This window comes from Hyposmocoma kahamanoa, unplaced genomic scaffold (assembly GCF_003589595.1).
Source record: "Hyposmocoma kahamanoa isolate Upper Pololo Valley unplaced genomic scaffold, ASM358959v1 76, whole genome shotgun sequence".
NCBI lineage: Eukaryota > Metazoa > Arthropoda > Insecta > Lepidoptera > Cosmopterigidae > Hyposmocoma > Hyposmocoma kahamanoa.
The window spans coordinates 7,333,921-7,352,218 of record NW_020653900.1 but is presented as its reverse complement, the minus strand read 5'-3'; the positions used below and the strand labels follow the sequence as shown (position 1 = coordinate 7,352,218).

The 18,298-nt window shown below is 36.2% G+C and overlaps 1 protein-coding gene across 2 annotated transcripts; it reads right to left on the bottom strand.

Annotated features, from left to right (window-relative positions):
* Window positions 1-5,033: 5,033 nt before the first annotated feature.
* Window positions 5,034-17,528, bottom strand: LOC113232403. Of its 2 annotated transcripts, XM_026467109.1 has the most exons (6): window positions 17,402-17,528; window positions 9,574-9,687; window positions 7,882-8,013; window positions 7,588-7,788; window positions 5,699-5,959; window positions 5,034-5,329 (listed from the first exon to the last, which is right to left on the bottom strand). In XM_026467109.1, the coding sequence occupies exons 1-6, from the start codon at window positions 17,457-17,459 to the stop codon at window positions 5,118-5,120; spliced, it is 978 nt and encodes a 325-aa protein (XP_026322894.1). In that variant the 5' UTR covers window positions 17,460-17,528; the 3' UTR covers window positions 5,034-5,117. The 2 variants fall into 2 exon arrangements, with proteins under 2 accessions (XP_026322894.1, XP_026322893.1); XM_026467108.1 differs by lacking the exon at window positions 17,402-17,528 and having other exon boundaries at window positions 9,574-9,895.
* Between the last annotated feature and the right edge of the window lie 770 nt (window positions 17,529-18,298).

Below are 18,298 nucleotides of genomic sequence, written 5' to 3'. Positions count from 1 at the left end.
TACTGGATATAAAATTTAAATGCTAATACGTGTGTTTCTTTTTTAATTTAGAACGATTAACAACCAGTGGTTATGAAATAATATCTACATGAAGGCTATTTTCCGAAGTCACTTATATATCGATAATTATCTTTATAAATTTACATTAATGTTGTTATTTGGTGATAGTGATATTTGGTTCAACTATTATAAACAGCTAATTGTAAGCCCAAAATGTTTCCCCATGCATGGTTTATATGCTTTGGAGAATAGGAGAATCTCCCATGCCGAAAACACAGATCTGTTACTTAGTTTAGCGGTACGAGTCATAGTTTCATTATAATTGTGTTGAACCTTAAATTTTTTTAACTTATATTTTGTTTAGGGGTATATACGAAATAAATAATTGTAACTTTTTCAAGTACAAAGATCCGACAACAAGCACATAGAAAAATTCTTTATGTCCGCTGATTCGATCCGTGGCTTAGTTGGCATAGCATCTGACACGGTTTGCTGGAAGACGTCGGTTCGTATCGGGCCAGATCGAAGGAATTTTTCTAAGTGTTCGATCTTTGTATTAATAAATATAACAAACTAGTGGAGTAATTTCACAAAAAATAATTGAATAGGTACCATGGTGGTGAAACATCCTGACATTCAATAAAAACTTAACTTAATTACAATGAATAGTGACATCTCTAGCCAGGGCTGGTAGCTGTAAAGATATCTAACTGGGCGACGAAATACTTTCATAGATTTCTCTTAGATGGCGCTACGGCTAAAAAGTTGTTAAAATCCAAGTACAAAGATCCGACAACAAGGACATAGAAAAATTCATGAGGTTCGCTGGTTCGTTCCATGGCATACTTCGCATAGCGTCTGGCACGGTTTGGTGGAAGACGTCGGTTCTAATCCGGCCGGATTGAAGGATGTGTTCGATCTTTGTATTAATAATTATAACAAACTAGTGGAGTAATTTCACAAAAAATAATTGAACGTGCAATAAAACCTTAACTTAATTCTAACTTCAAAAAAAAACAGACCTCATAAGTTTGTGAAATTGCATTTATTTGCCAAGTTTTATTGGAATCAGTTAACGAAAAATGGGTGAAATCCAATAAACCAATTTTATCCCCTAATATGATGCCAGCCTTAGAGGTGGAATATTTTTTTCAAATTGAATGGGTCTGAGTTCTCCTTAAGCAACAAAAAAAATCGGTTCACAAATTTTAATTTCGAAGTAATCGCGTACCTAGACAAAAAAATACAGTCGAATTAAGAACCTTTGTTTGAAGTTGGTTGAAAATATATTACTTGGTAGTTGGTTCTTGGTGTAATGGGCTGGTGTCCGAATATAATATATTGTCTCGGATATCTATTTAAGACTCACGCTTCTATCGCGTAATCGATATATTTTGTACTTTTAAATGGGATAGGAAGCACATTACGAGTATAATTACTTACTAGTTTTTTATTTAATACTTATGTCATGTTCTGGATCTGCCATTTCCGTTCTATTATCACGCTAAAGTTCATCTAATGTAATACCAAAAATAAATGTACATAGTTCGGTAAGCATTTATTTCACAATTTGAATAAATCAAGATCTCTTGCAAGACTACGTCAAAATTAAAATTCAACTATATGCTGCTGACGATAGAAACGGTCCAAACTTCAAAGTGTCAAGCTTGATGTGCTTTTTGTTGTACGTGTTTGGGTTCTTCGCTTACAGGGTAAATAAATAATCAACCCTCTCCCCTGTAGGGATCTGGGAAGTAAAACGTGTAATATCAAAAATAAATACAGTTCGGCAAGCATTTATTTCATCAAAGTGAATAAATCATGATATCTAGCAAGAGAACGTCAAAATTGACACTTAAAATTGAAGCTAGAGTTCGTCCAGGGTAGTTCTGCCATCTGACCAATTTCTGCTGCCAATCAGTAATGTCTGGTGAAATTACAGGCACATGGGACTTGTCAACTTATGTCTCAGCACCCTGAGACAGCTACCCTGCTTGTCACCACAAGCAGTGGTAGTGCCCCTGAGATCTTTACAATTTAAAGCTCTGAGCGGCACCGTAACTGTTAAGGACAGGCGTGTAACTTACTATCAGGCGTACGACTTGTTCGTTCCGTCTCTTGATATTATAAAAAAAACGTATAAGGAGTGATACTCTGAATTTTATATAAATTTGTACGTAAAAAAATATAATTCCATTCAACATTTTCAATATAATTATTATTACTATTAAGTCTAATATTTTTAGTATAGCTTCCGGCGTTCCTCAAGGGTCACATTTAGGGCCACTTCTCTTTAATATTTTCATAAACGATATTGCCGAGTGTTTTCGTTTTTCAATACCTTACTTATATGCAGATGATTTGAAATTCGCGAGAGTCGTTGAATCTCCTATGGATGTATCCCTGTTGCAAGCTGATATGGACAGACTGCAGTAGGAATGGTGATCTACTAAGCAGATGAGTCTTAATATTATTAACAAAGCTCACACATACAATTTTCAGGAAAACTAAATAATATTTATTCTAATTATAAAATTGACGGACATTTGCGGGAGGTGGATAGTATCAGAGATCTGGGTGTGTTGCTTGCCACCAAATTGACGTTCATACCTCAAACGGAAAAAATCATCAAAAGGTTCTTCCAAAGTTCTGGATTTTGTCAGAAGGAACGGAAAGGTATTCTGCTCTCCTGTTACAACTGCTGCCTCATTGTGCGAATCACATGTTGAGGCTTGAGCGAATACAAAAGAGATTTATCTGGCACTTAGCGTACTCAGTGGGGTTAGACAGAAAGTTGCGGTTGCAGAGAGGAGGGAACGAGCGTTCGTACTTATGCTGTCCACAACTGTTAGCTAAATTTAACTTCAAAATTCCCTCAAGATACCCTTATGTTTACTATTGATCCTTTCATTCTGTAAGACTGTTCTGGGCTTTAATTCCTGTATCCGAAAGCTCTGCAGACTATATAATAAGCACAGTCACGTTTGCGATATATTTTGGCAGTCGCTGCACAAATTTTGTATTAGTATTATGTTAAACATTAATTTTTTTTTCCCATCTAGTTTGATGCTGTCCGAGACCCTTGTTCACTTGTATTTATTGGTTTTGTTTGTATTACTTTTTTCTTTTTTTTTAAATTTAAGTAGCTGTTTTTAAATTCTATATAATTTACATTTTACGTTGCTTTTGCAAGCTGTGTTCTCTCATAAGTAGTAGTGCAATTTAGATAAGAACTTCACCAAATTGAATTTATAGTATGTTAGATTGTAATAACTGTAAGGGAACCAATAAAGTACAAAAAAAATTTGTAATTTTTGCGTTAGTAGCAGTAGAACTCTTTGTGAAAGAATTTGTCGAAGGAAGTACTGCCACCTTACCTATTTCTGTGTTTCGATTTGGTAGGGTAAGGGTGGTGATGAAATTACTGGCACATGGGACTTGTCAACTTATGTCTCAGGGTGACGGGCACAGGTGGCAGTGCCCCTCAGATCTTTGTGATTTAAAGCTCTGAGTGGCACTGTAACTGCTGTCGACAGGTGTATGGCTTAACACCAGGCGCACGACTTATTCGTCTCGTCACTTAGTATTATATAAAAAAATCAGATTATAACGGTCTTTAATTAAAAAAAAAAATATTTTTAAGGAATTCATTGCCATTACTAAGCCTCAAAACTATTGTGCTCATTATTTATTGCCTATTATTAATATTCCTTAGCACCAGTCTTCGGCGTTTTTATAAAATTATTGTTTGACACCTAAAAACATCATTGTCTCATACAAATTATGTTTATTACAGTAATATTAACAACAACAAATCGAACGTGTAAACGTTCTAGTTTTGTAGGGTAAGAGTGTTGGTGAAATTACAGGTGCAATGGACTTGTCAACTTACGTCACAGAGTGACGTAAGCAACCCGAAACCGACCCCGGGTTCAGATGTTACAAACCACCAGATCTTTACAATTCAAAGCTCTGAGTGGCACTGCAACTGCTATGGGCAGACGTGTCGCTTGCCCTCAGGCGAGTGTCTTATTTGTCTCGTCACTTGGTAACATAAAAAAGTTACATTTCCTTTATTCTAGCGATGCGTGAAAAATCACAACTATCTGATATATCGAGTTCTTAGGTTTTCGCAATTGATACACATAACACCCAAATCGCGAGTATGTATTTTGTTTTTTCAAACAAACAAAGATTTTTCAATTTGTATTGAATTGATCTTCAATAGTATTTTGTGAAATGACTCCACTAGTTTGTGATAATTATTAATACAAAAATCGAACACTTTTTGTGAAATTACTCCACTAGTGGAGAAATTTCACAAAAAATAATTGAATATCAATTCAATACAAATTTAAATACATTGAATAACGACGTCTCTAGCCGGGGCTGGTAGCTGTAAAGGTATCTAACTGGGTGACGAAATACTTTCATAGATTTCTTATAGATGGCGCTACGGCTAAAAAGTCTTTGAACACGGATACAAAGATACGACAAACAAGCACTTAGAAAAATTCCTGAGGTCCGCTGGTTCGTTCCGTGGCTTAGTTGGCATAGCGTCTGGCACGGGATCGAAGGAATTTTTTCTAAGTGTTTGATCTTTGTATTAATAAATATTTTGGTTTGGATCCGAATAATAATTTCATTTCCAATTATCTGATGATTATTGTATATATATTCGGTAATTATCCATGTTGAGTCCTAGATTCTTTTCTTCCATTTTTTTATAAAATTGACAGTAAGAAAACTAAATAAACACGAAGAAAAATCTTTGGGAAATGTATTTGATTTGTCACTTTTTTTAATTGACATTTGACGAGTTTAGATACTTCTCTGATACAAACACATAGCACGATATTGCTAGAGTTGGCATTTTGTTGTTTCAATTAATTTTATAAACGTCAATATCAATTAATATTTATACCGACAATTATCGATGTATAAATGTCCTCGGAGAATAACCTTCGCTGATATTCTTTCATAGCCACTGTTTTAAACGTTATAAATTTAAAAAAAACGCACGTATTAGCATCGGATCTATATTCAATATAAATTTTATATACAGCATGCAGAAGCATGCTAAAAAGTGGGGTTCAACCTTAAATGAAAATGAAAAATCAATCTTCATCAACATACAATAAGTCCTTGACGCTCACGTCCTTTTCACAAATGAATTGCGCTCGGCGTTCGCACCACATATCGTCCAGTGTGCCTACTTTAGTTATCCCGCCGCAAAACTGGTACATAATACTATTCATGAAATTGATACTGTAGTTATTGGGCTCTCCAGGTTGGAACTTGTCGTAGCCAGCATCTTTAAGGTTGTCACCTGCAAAAAGTACTTATAATAAATATTGAAAAATATTATTATACAAACTAGAGTAGTAATTTCACAAATGAATATTATCACGATATTATGAAGTGGCGTTTTGCATGGTTAGCAATACAATTTGTGGGCAATATTTTCTTACTCTAAAAAGGAAACCAATTGTATGTAGTAACTAGGTAATATGAAAAGAGCTCAACTCACAAATAAAGGAAGAACCGAGAGTTCTAGTAGCTGGTAGGATTTCTAGGTAAAGACAATTAATCATGTTGCTACACAAATAACGAAGACGAGAATTTTCTGCATTATTGGATTGACTCTGTATGTTGGTAAGTATTAGTTTATTGAATATCATATAATAGTATATCATACCATGAATAGTAATCCATTGTCCGCCATGTTCGCCCCAATCATGGAATCCAATATGGGCGGTATCCCAGTAGTATTGACCAGAATACGGCAAAGGTTTTCCCTTTTTCAAGAACAATTCACCCAACGCCTTTCCTTCGGCTTCAGAGTTGATGACTGCAAGATATGCGTTTTCGGCAGCACAGGTCATATAAGCTCGAGGCCAGGTACGAGGGAACTGATGGAACTTGTAACAACTGCCGGTTCTATCATCCAGAAAGTAAGCTGAAAGTGCAGAAAATCATCAAAACGTGAGATCCTAATAAAGTATATTAAACTGAAGAAGATGATTCCTACAAACATCATTATAGAATTGTAGAAAATGAAAGTACATTACGAGTACCGACATTACATTCCCATTACGTTACCTTTGCTAAAATATTTTTTCTAAAATGTTGGTATACGTATAAAAAGTGCATGTACAGTCGCATGTTTAGTAATGACATGCTTTTTGAAGATTGTTTTGAAACGGAATTTGCAATTACAATTAGCCTGATGTATCCCACTCCTGATCCTGAGCTAACTGGGGGCCTAGTATGAGCTCTTAGAGCAAACCTATTTAAGCCTGTAAGTTGAATTGTCTATCGAATTCGTATTATGACCTCACAAAAACAATTTACTGTCCATGAAGTTTACGTTCCCCATTCGAAATCCGATCACCTTTTCTTTCAGAGCAAAATTGTATCACGACGTGCCATAAGCAATTCAAAAAAAGTTACTCCGTGACTAACTTTTTTAGATTTTGTTACATTTTTAAGAAATTTCATTTAAGTTTTATTGTATTTTATGTTTCATAATTATTTGTTATCTTCAGCTATATAGCCAATTGTCAATAAATAAATACTATTCAGCGTTATTTGAAAATTTTAGTTCGAGTTCCCAATCTTTAAAGGATTGTTGATAAACTATTGATATGAATGTTGTTGCAATTTTTAAATGGAATTTTAATCATTTTAATAATTTTATTGACCGAAAATCGTAAAATAACTTTTAAACTGCCTCCGTGGCCGAACGGTTGCCATGCCGGACTGCCACGCAGAGGTCCCAGGTTCGATTCCCGGACCGGGAGAAATATTCGTATGGCCTACATTTATTTCTCTTGTGTGTGGGTAACGTGGGTATAATTTGTGGCTGTCTATGTGTGTGTTCATGGTATCCGCGACACAGGGTTTCCCTGGTGCGGGGCTATGTTGAGTGTGTGCGTTACTATTATTATAAATAGTGCCAAATTTTACTTTAATGCAATCAATGAAAATGTACGAACACAAGATACGTTCCAATTTTGTTATAAAATTACAAACTCACCTTATTCATTTCAATGATAATAACTAGGCATAACATGTCATTTTCTCGTACGACGAATTGTAAAGTATGATTGAAAAGTTGCTGATATTACAAAACAAGGTAGTAAGTATAATCAATAATAAAATTAATAAAAAAAATTAATTATTCTCATTTTCAACACAATCGGTTAATAGTGCTTGAACGCTTCCAGGATAGTTCATCTGTCTATTTCTTTGATATGATTTAGTATGTAGTTCCATCTCGCTGTTAGCTAGCCAGCCAGAGACAATAATTAACGTTTAAAAAGTAAAACTCATCATCTTGTCATGACATTCCCGTTCAACTTTGTGTAGGTCATGATACGAATTTAAGCAACTCAGTTTTACCACGTCAAGTGAATTGCAAGGAACATGAACAGGCTTATAGCTCATAGTAGCCCCCCTGGACCCAAGCTTTATCGTAGGCGTCCAGTTCGTTACGCCATTCGCTTCTCGGTTGGAAGTTGAAGTAAATTATATTAAAAGATTTGTCACATTTAGTCTATGCATTATTAGACAACATTCACTTACATGAATCCCAAGTGTTGCACACATTCAGTTTTAAGCCAGGGGCATCCTTCTTATAACATACGTACGGGAAAGTTCTTGTACAATTCCTGTCAGAGAAAGAGCCATTTCCATCAGCCTTCATTATTATGCAACCTTCTTCATCATTACGGTTGTCGGGCTCGCCTTTATTCCAGTCCTGAGGAATCTTAGCAAGAGGAACACCTAAACGACATAAAATCCAAATTACAGTATAAAGTTGCGTAGTATAAAATAGCTCCGACAGATGGACGATAATATTTTTGTGCCAAATTGTACCTTCCACGGAAAAATAGTCGCCTCTAGAGAATATATAGTGAAGACCCGTATAAATTCCATATACACTGTTCGTTGCAAACGTTAACATTACATTTTTGAGTTCTGAATTCAGAGGAGTCGCTAGTTTTGATCCTGTAAAAATAACAAAATTTATAACGCGGTCACAAAAAAGTCACCTTAATAGGAATGTTCTAAATTCACATCACCATGTAAAAGAACACAAGATGGACAGATAGATAAACATTTTATTTATTGTAATTATTAATACAAAGATCGAACGCTTAGAAAACATTTCTTCATTCCGGCCGGATTTGAACCGACGTCTTCTAGCAAACCGTGCCAGACGCTATGCCAACTAAGTCATGAAACGAATCAGCGGACCTCACGAAGTTCTTTCTCTATGTGCTGGTTTGTTGGATCTTTTGTATTTGGTTTTCAACGACTTTTTAGCTGTAGCGCCATTTATGAGAAATCTATAAGAGTACTGGGGTGGAGCCCAAGCTTACGTCTAGTTCCCTGGTGATGGAAAGGGGAAGGCGGAATAAAATCGTGCAAATCCATCGCCCACTCTCTGTGATATATTCTGCAGAATACCGGTAAGCAGGCAACTTTAGGGCGGTGTTCAAGGCACTACAGTTTTGCCTCTACTGATTCTGACTCACCTATAAGCCTCTTGCCTTGTCAAGGTTGTCAATAGAATCCAAGCGGCCAGTCGGTATTTAGCAGAGCCATCCCAAAAGTGGCAGCAGTACTCCATACACGACCGGCCTTGTGTTTGGTACAGCTGAAGCAACTGTGCCGGTGTGAAGTAACTCCTCACCTTGAATAGAATGCCGAGCTTCCTGGCTGCATTTTTGGCCTTGTATTCTATGTACCTATATGCCGAACTTCAAACTGGGCGACAGGTCCATAAACAATGTGTTTTTTTAAGTGGGACGGTATGAGGGAATCCAAAAATATAGGAGATACAAGGAAACTGTCTTAGGAAGCATCCAGCCTTTTTTTGTGAAAACAATTTTGGTATAGTAAATTTTTTGGTCAAGCGTGTGTTGTCCATAAAAATAAATAAAATTAATTACCTATTTTTTTTAGTGCTGATCGACTCAATTTCATGTAAAGATTAGTTCTTGTATTGGGAGAAAAAACCAGGACAGCAAAAGTTGGTCAAATTTAATATAATGTTTTTTTCATATCATCAATACCATCTCAGCCCGTTAACACACATTGCTGGGTATAGGCCTCCTCTTTTGTACGCCTGCTCAATCGGTCCTGTGCGAATCTCATCCACAATCTTCGGGCCACCCCGACGACATCGTCTGACCATCTAGCACGTGGTCTGCCTCGAGGACGTCTCGCTCGGGTACCGGGTACCAAATTTACAACATTTTTTTAATGATTAATGAAATTATTCTTACATGCAACTAAGTCGATCAGCTCTATACAAATCAATTTTATTCATTTTTATGGACAACTCGCGCTTGACCAAAAAAATTTACTATGCCAAAAAGGTCTTTGTAATTGAAAGCTCTATGTGGTCACCACCAGGCACACGAAACTTGTTCGTCGCGTCACTTGATATCATAAAAAACCTACATGTGTAGGTACTAACACAAACGGAATAACAAAGTTTGTTTATTTAAAAGACTGCATCTTTTATTGTTATATTATGACGTAATTAGAGAAATGATTTACCTTCCAGATGACATCTCAATCTTGCCTCTCGCCAGTTAGCTGGTATTTCGTGATACTTAAGGAATCCCTCGATTTCTTTATAGTATTTATAGTCAGGTCGAAATCGGATGGTATCTGAAAATGATTTTAATAGCAGGAGAGTTCTGTTACGGGGCGGGTCAGCAAAGTTTAAAAAAAAACTATTTTTAAAACACTTAACTTTATTCTCAGAAAGAGGTCTATGCCTCATGCAAATCCAGTTCCATCTGCCTGCTCCGCGCATGCCCGGTTGCACGCATTTTCGGTTTCCTATTGCATTGACGTAAATATAATGGGAAACTTAGCGGTTTTATTTTATATTTTAACCCATATAATTTCGGATATAACAACCCCCCGTTAAGATCGATCGTCACATCTCAAAGTGATGAGAGATTTCAAGATCAACGCGAGATGAGTCGTAATTGGATTTCCATTTGGCAGACAGTATACATACGAGTTACATTCATTAGAACTGAAACTAATTATGAGGAAATTAACTAAAGATACTAAGAACTGAAAAAGATTAGAACTAAAGATTAGAAAATATTAGAGTATACAATTTTATTAAATTTCGTTAATTGTTATGATATTTAGAAAGAACAATGTTTCTTTTAGTAGGGGTTGTAGTTATTTGCGCAGCCTCCTCTAAAGCCTCAGAATAATTTCCTTCTAAGGATCTCCGTGAATCTCCATAAAGTATAGACCATCATATACAATATAGGATTAGAGTTAGTTTTAGAGTTATGACATTGATTGAATATTTGTATGCAGCAAGACGAATTAGACTTAAAAAGGGCCTTGCGACATTTATACAATATATATATAATAGGGGTTAAAGTATGAAATTGCCGATTTGTACTGAAAATCTAAATTGTTTATTTTTTTTATTTTTAACAAATTTATTTAATCAAAATAGTTGCCATCTATACATTGCTGCCATCTAATGGGAAGGTTGTTAATGCCTTTGCGATAGAACTCCGACGATCTAGACTGCACAAACTGTGTGAAAGCATTCTGTACTGCCTCCTGGGAAGAAAACTTCTTGTCACGTAGATAATTGTCCAAATCACGAAAAAAATGGTAGTCCGTTGGAGCAAGGTCTGGTGAATACGGAGGATGACGAATGGTTTCTAACTGCAGTTCCTGAAGGGTCAAAATGGTTTCTCGTGCTGTGTGAGGTCTCGCGTTGTCGTGGAGCAATAATGGTGAAGATCGATTCATGAGTCGGGGCTGTTTTACTGCTAGTTTTGTCAACATGGTTCGGAGTTCGGCACAATAGACATCTGCCGTTATTGCTTGACCAGATCGGAGAAAACTATAGTGAATAACACCATGCTGAGACCACCAAACAGTTACCATTACCTTTTTATTGGTAAGTTTTGCTTTAGGACACTGTTGTGGCATTTGACCTGGGGTCAGCCATTGCATTTTTCTTTTCCGGTTATCATAAAGAATCCACTTTTCATCACATGTTACAATTCGATCCAATATTCCTTCATTTCTGTACCGGTTCAACAAGGCAACACAAGTTTCAACACGCGTTTCTTTCTGCAGATCAGTCAAACCATGAGGCACCCATTTTTCGTATTTTTTTATTTTATTGATTTGACGCAAGTGAGTCAATATTGTGGGTAAGGTAACGTTAAACCATGCCGCTAATTCCTGGGTAGTTTGACTAGGATCGGCTTCCACTATCTCTCTTAATTCATCGTTATTCAGCTGTGTGGGCGGTCTTCCTCGTGACTCGTTCTTTAAGTCGAAATTTCCATCACGAAAGCGTTTAAACCAAAATCGCACGGTGCGTTCATTAGTAGACCCCTCTCCAAACGCAGCATTGATATTGCGGGCTGTTTCTGCCGCGTTAGTTCCGCGTCGGAACTCGTATTCAAAAATCACTCGAATTTTCGCAGTATCCATCTTTCTTGTCTAAATTGAATAACAAAAACAATTGAAAGTCGATATTCAAATGTTTCAAATTTAAAAAAAAAAATCACAGAAACCATTTGAAAAAAGTTTCATTCGAAAACCTCAAACCATGAAGATTCTATGAAAATTCAAAGAACCTATTGCAATAAAACGGCAATTTCATACTTTAACCCCTAATCATTAATATTAAAATTAAGATACTAATTATTGAAACTTAGGGACATAATAGTGAGTGCCATATCAAAATGAGAAAGATTTTCTAATTTATTAAGTCTTCTTCAAAAGAGTTAAGATGGAGTTAATGAATCTAAGTTATTTAATTTAGAATATGGTAATCAGTTTAAGGTTTTGTTTAACCTTGACCTGTTACAACAGTCATCTTGTACGGTATTAAACTTGGATATTTTATTTGTTACAACACCGATTAACGTTTCGCCTATGGCGGTGAGCTGTAAGGTTTTAAAAAACGCTTTACAAATTTTAGGCAGTCCTAAGATGCCAGTCCCGAATAAAATGACATCTGAACTTACATCTCTGTTGTCACAAGTTATATGGCACTTCCCTGGTTCCTTCTGGACATAAGCAAAGCGATTAAAAGATAGCTTTTGAAATAAATCGATTAAACCGTGTATCAATTTCGTCACGTATATTTCTGGAAGCTTATTAACCACTTCATTTAAAAGAGTCGTTTCGCACGTGGGATTGGCGATCCCTGAAAACACATTTGAAAGTACGCACACATAACATTTTTCGCACTGATAACCTTGCACTTGTTGACGTCATTTATCGGTGAGTAGAACATGCGATCAGCTGTGATTGCTACGTGTGAGCTACTGGTCTCGATAAGACAAGTGTCAGGTTTCGATACGTCATAAGGAATGGGCAATGGGATTATATTATATAAGTTATGGATTTGTGGAAGTACGAGAGGAATCTTAATGACTATTATTATTTTATTTAAGTGATAATAACAAATTAGTTTGGAAATATCAACTATCTTTTGTATGTTTCTTAAAGTTAACGATATAGGTAGTTCGTAATGGCTAGGAAGGTTATTTCTATTTTTATCTAATTGGTTATACAATTGATGAGGACTAAGCACGGTCGGATGTAAGACATTGAGTTTTGCGAATAGAGCAGCGTTATTAATGTCATCAATATCAAAAGATAAGGTTAAAATAATTGCATCAAAAGAACTTATTAGGGTAGTAATTAAAGACTTAATTTCTAACTTGTCATTTGAGTTGGAAACTGTAATTAAGGTTTCCATATTCTTCAAGAGATGTTTTTCATTTTCATCTAATTTAGATATAGAATTGTTAAAAGACGAAATGGTAGATTTGATAACGTGAATATTATCTTTCATGAGACGGGCAAGATGTTTTTCATCCATCTGTGAGTCGTTGATGGCTTTTGAAAGTTTAGTTCTGTCCTCGGAATCTAAGGTACCGAAGAAGGTTTTTAATACTGAGTCACCTAAATGAAAGAAACTTCTTTTGAACCGCTTATTAGGTTTTTCATTTTCTAATACATAGGATACAGACTAGAATTTGTTTATATTTATAAGATGTTGATTTCTTAGCGCACAGAGTGAATTGGTGCCAGCAGTTTGTATTTTAGAGGTACAGAATACACTTAATTTTTCAAATAATAATTCGACATTCTCTAAATTAGGTTGGTTGTACATGACTTACATCTATTTATGCGATAATGTTCCAATCGTTATTAGTAAACTTAACATCTAAAAGCTTATCAAAGTAAAGACCCGGAATGCTGGTTATTTACGTTACATATTTTAACTGCCTCCGTGGCCGAACGGTTACCATGCCGGACTGCCACGCAGAGGTCCCAGGTTCGATTCCCGGGCCGGGAGAAATGTTTGTATGGCCTACATTTATTTCTCTCGTGAGTTTGGGTGTAATTTGTGGTTGTCTATGTGTGTGTCCATATCACCCGCGACACAGGGTTTCCCTAGTGTGGGGCTATGTTGAGTGTGTGCGTTATTTATTTATTTATTTATTTATATTGACACGTGCTTGACGGTAACGTCCATCTGAAATAGATAATAAGCGCTAGTCAGCTATTACATTACGATTATTACTTGTCGCTTGCGGGTTTGATTTCATCATAGTGATGACGTACGTGTTTGCGATTAATAAGTAAGGTGACCGAATGATTATCATTTAATTTTATTATTCTGTACGGAGCTTTCCACACCGGTGATAAGGCTTTGTTTTTTTTGTTGTGGCAGCGGACATATACCATGTTTCCAGCGTTATAAGATAGAGGCTTGATATGTGAATCATAGTGCGTTTTACATTTTTGTTTAGAAGACTGTATATTTAGAAGGGCTTTCTGACGACTGTAATAGAGTACCAATAGAGTAGAGAGAATACCAATGCTGGAAGGTAAGTAGGGCTTGTAGCCGTATAGTAATTCTAAGGGTGAATAACCTTTTGTGCTATGCACATTGGAATGACTAGGGATATAAAGACCCCAAGTGTGTTGATTCTCCCCGATATATGACCTTAAATAGTCTTTGAGAGTAGAGTGGTTCCTCTCGAGGGCTCCACATGTTTGGGGATGATAAGGAGATGCAAAGATGCGTTTGATGTTAAATAATTTTTTTAGTTTTCTGAAAACGTCAGAGTAAAAGTTTGTACCTTGATCAGAAATAATAACTTTGCGGATGCCCATATGAGAAATATAAAATACTAGTGACTTAGCTGTTTCTTCAGCGGAACAAGATTGCATCGGATACGCTTGAGAGAACTTGGTGAAATCGTCTTTTAAGGTGAGAATAAATTTGTACTTATACTCGTGAGTTTCAGGAAGTGGACCGATGAGGTCGATAAAAACGTTACGTTTACTCGTCTGTTTAGTTTAATAAGAACAATACAATTTGCAACATAGACACCCTCAGTTATGCAATGGTCTAATAATAGATCTTCATTGTTTTGGTAAAGCTCGTGCGAGAAATTAGACACCGCGCACTCGATTACGGCTTCGCTTTGAGCGGGAATAACATGTGTTGACTGGATATAGTTAATGTCCAGAATTTGTCCATAAATATTTAATAATTTGAGTTGAATTTAATAATTTATTTGAGTCATAGTTGATGCTTGCTTTAAAATTTCCAAAAAAGAAACTATCGATAATTCTGTAATATTCTAAGTTTACGTCATAGTTAACAACATGAAATTTATATGTATAGGTATTTAAATGTAATATAAAATCCATTTGAAAAGTACCTAAAGTTTCTGAGCAAGATTCAAACTTTCTTTATTTTGGTAGACATTACGTTTTTGTTAATAATGGTAATAAAAAATGAGTAATTATAAGAATTGTACATATAACTAAGAAATAGTTAAAATAGTTATAGTTACAAAAATTGGCATAAAGACAAGGTAAATATTTTTTTGAATATTCAGGTAATTATGTAGGTCAGGGTTTAGAAGTAGAAAGGAAATGGTAAGTATGTTATCGATTGACACTTAATAAGAGAATTGTAGCAATGACAGTACAATGGAATGTTCCACTTACAGATTTAGCACGATCACGAAGAGGCGTAACTGCATCCCCGGGAACTGGAACAGCTCGTTACAGGAGAGGAGTAGTGGCGCGTTAGGAAATGCGATCAATGGCAGGAACGACGACCAACGTAGCAAGTAAGGTTGCAGTGGTGGCGATGATAAGGGCGGCACGCCAACAGGCCGGCAGCAGCAAGAACGGTTTTCGTGACGGCGGTAGCAGGATGCGGTAACGGCGGCGCGATCATTGCGCCGATAGAGTGAAGATATGGGACTCTTGGAAGCTGGTCGGTATGCTTACACAGAGTAAGGCTGACTGTCGCGACTTGACCACAGGAGGTTGCGTTTTGACGAAGCGGAGATAGATAGCTCACGCTCCGGAGTCGAGTTGGCACTACGCACTTATTGTTTGTTAAATTGTTCGTTTTTCACGCATTTTTTATTTTTTTTATTTTTTTTTATACCTGACAGGCAAATGACTCCACTCCACCTGATGTTAAGTGGAAAGTGGTATCCAAACGCGAAGGAACCTAGTGCAGCGATGGAATCCTCACTGCACTAGCCGCCTCCACCCTGCCTGCCTACAATACCAGTGTTCGAAGAATGACGACGGTATCAACACTGGTAATCCCACTTCTGACAACACTGCTTCTAATCCCACTTCTGATACCACAACGGGTCAGAAAAAACCTTTTTTTTTAAAAACTATTTTTGAAACACTTCACTTTATTCTCATAAAGAGGTCTGTGCCTCATGCAAATCCAATTCGAACTGCCTGCTCCGCGCATGCCTGGTTACACGTATTTTCAATATGCAATGGTAGCAATGGGAGACTCAGCGATATCATTTTATATTTAAACCCATGTAATTTCGGATATAACAAGAGTTCGTCCAGGTAAGTACTGCCACTTTATCTATTTCTGCCTCTAAGCAGTAATGCTCACATTACCGTGTTTCTATTTGGGTAAGGGTAAAGGGTGCTGATAAAATTACAGGCACATAGGACTTGTCAACTTTATATCTCTGGGTGACGGGCACAGTGGCAGTACCCCTTAGATGTTTGTGATTTAAAAGCGCACTGAATGGCACTGCAACTGCTATGGACAGGCGTACTGCTTAACACCAGGCGCACAATTTGCTCGTTTCGTCACTAGGTAAAAGTCTTTAAGTATTTAAAAAATATATTTTATTTTGAAAAGCAACTTAATTGCCGTTACTCTCAAATCTATGGTGCTAATTATTGCCTGTTATTAATACGCCTCACCATGTTCATAACAGTAATAATAACTACAACAAATAGAACGCTTAAACGTTTGTAAGTATTGCACTAAATAGAAATAAGATAATGATTTAGTTGTACTAGATAGAGAAAGGCGATAACTGGATGGCGTCCAAGGTCTGAGTACAGAAATGTTAGGCGTCCAGCAGCGGCGAGATATCGCGTCGCATCGCGGGGCGAACTTGAATGAGACTAGCGTAGGACCGTGGGGAGTGGTACAAGAACTTGGTGGTCTATATCCCTTAAACTGCCTCCGTGGCCAAAAGGTTACCATGCCGAACTGCTACGCAGAGGTCCCAGGTTCGATTCCTGTGCCGGGAGAAATATTTGTATGGCCTACATTATTTCTCTCGTGAACTTGGGTGTAATTTGTGGGTGCCTGTGTGTCCATAGCACCCGCGACACAGGGTTTCCTAAGCGTGGGGCTATGTTGAGTGTGTAGTGGGTGAAGTCAGATGGTGATGATGAGATCAAAGAAATCAATTTATCACAATTATTCGTAAACAAAATTGCTTCACCAAAAATGCTTGCTCATAGTTAGTAGAATACATTTTTTATAATTGAGATAATCAGCGCAAAAGGGATGTAATCTCATGAGATGCATATAGAAGATATTGGGAATTTAAAATTAACCAAGTTTTTTTTATATTATAGTAATTATATATAACCAATATTTAAGTATTGAATTTTTTTTACATGAAAATAGCATCCAAATATTTCGAATTATATCAACGCTGGAAAGGTACATGTAATTTACATTTGGAAAACATTACGGATGAGCGATTTAAAGTATTTTTTGTAAGAAAATAAACTTATTTAAAAATCTCTCTTTAAAAAAAAATATTTGTTATGTGGAAAGGATGAAATTGTCTGTTTTTCTACATAGCCAATAAAATTATAGTTATATTTGTTAATAGCTGTCCTGTAATATTTTGCAAATGCACTTTAGACGTTTTTCCCTTCCAGTGTCGGTATACTTTAGTATCATTTCAGAGAAGAATAAAAATTAATATATGGATTACACTACTTTAGCGCTGATAGCTTTAATTATTTCCAACGTAAAAAGGACACATACTTAAGCTTGACACAAATAAAGACAAAATAACACTACACAGAAGTACGATAGTTTTCATATTCTAAATTTTGTACACTATAATTTTAACCAACACAATTCTCGTATAGGTTCACTGCTTTCGTAAGCGCAGGATAGTCAAACAAGTACCTTTGTTAATTATTCTGCCATTTATAATACGTTTAAATCCATTACTTAATGGTGAATTATAATTTAGTCACAGACAGAAACTGTAATTATGTACTTAATGAAATTTGTGGTGTTATTTATTAAACTTTTATCTAATGGTGTAAATCATTAACAATTAAATATGGAGGATTTAATAATCATTATAATATTTGTTTTCGGCAAGACTTAAATCGGATTTAACTGAGGAAAAGGCTTCAACAATACCTGGGGCAAGTAGAATGTTAGGGCAAAGCATAACAGCATCATATTAAGAGGTCTCAAAAATCAGATTTAACTTGCATAAGAAAGACGGAAAATTGTATGATAGTTTTTAACCAAACTAAAAGCATGCTTGTGGATCCAATACACGGTGGTGGACACTAACTCAGTCAGGGTTTGTTGTTTAGCGAGTAGGTAGAGATAGGAAGCAAACTGAATGATCTTGAAGAAAAACCTATCCAGAAAGGAATTATCCTCTTATTGCAGAATTTACGCATTCAATTTGAAGGGCATTTCAGAGAAGGAAGAGATCTCATAGCGCTTATGATAATACGAAGTCTTTATGATGAGTGCGTTGTAAATGACTTTTTGCGAATGAGTGCATTGTAAATGACTTTTTGCGAGTATGGGGAGTATACCCACTCGATCAAGCCCCAGTGGTACGAGACAGGTGTGGCGACACAGGTTAGCAGATTGGGACAAAATGCGCCATTTTTTTGCTTCATATCCCTG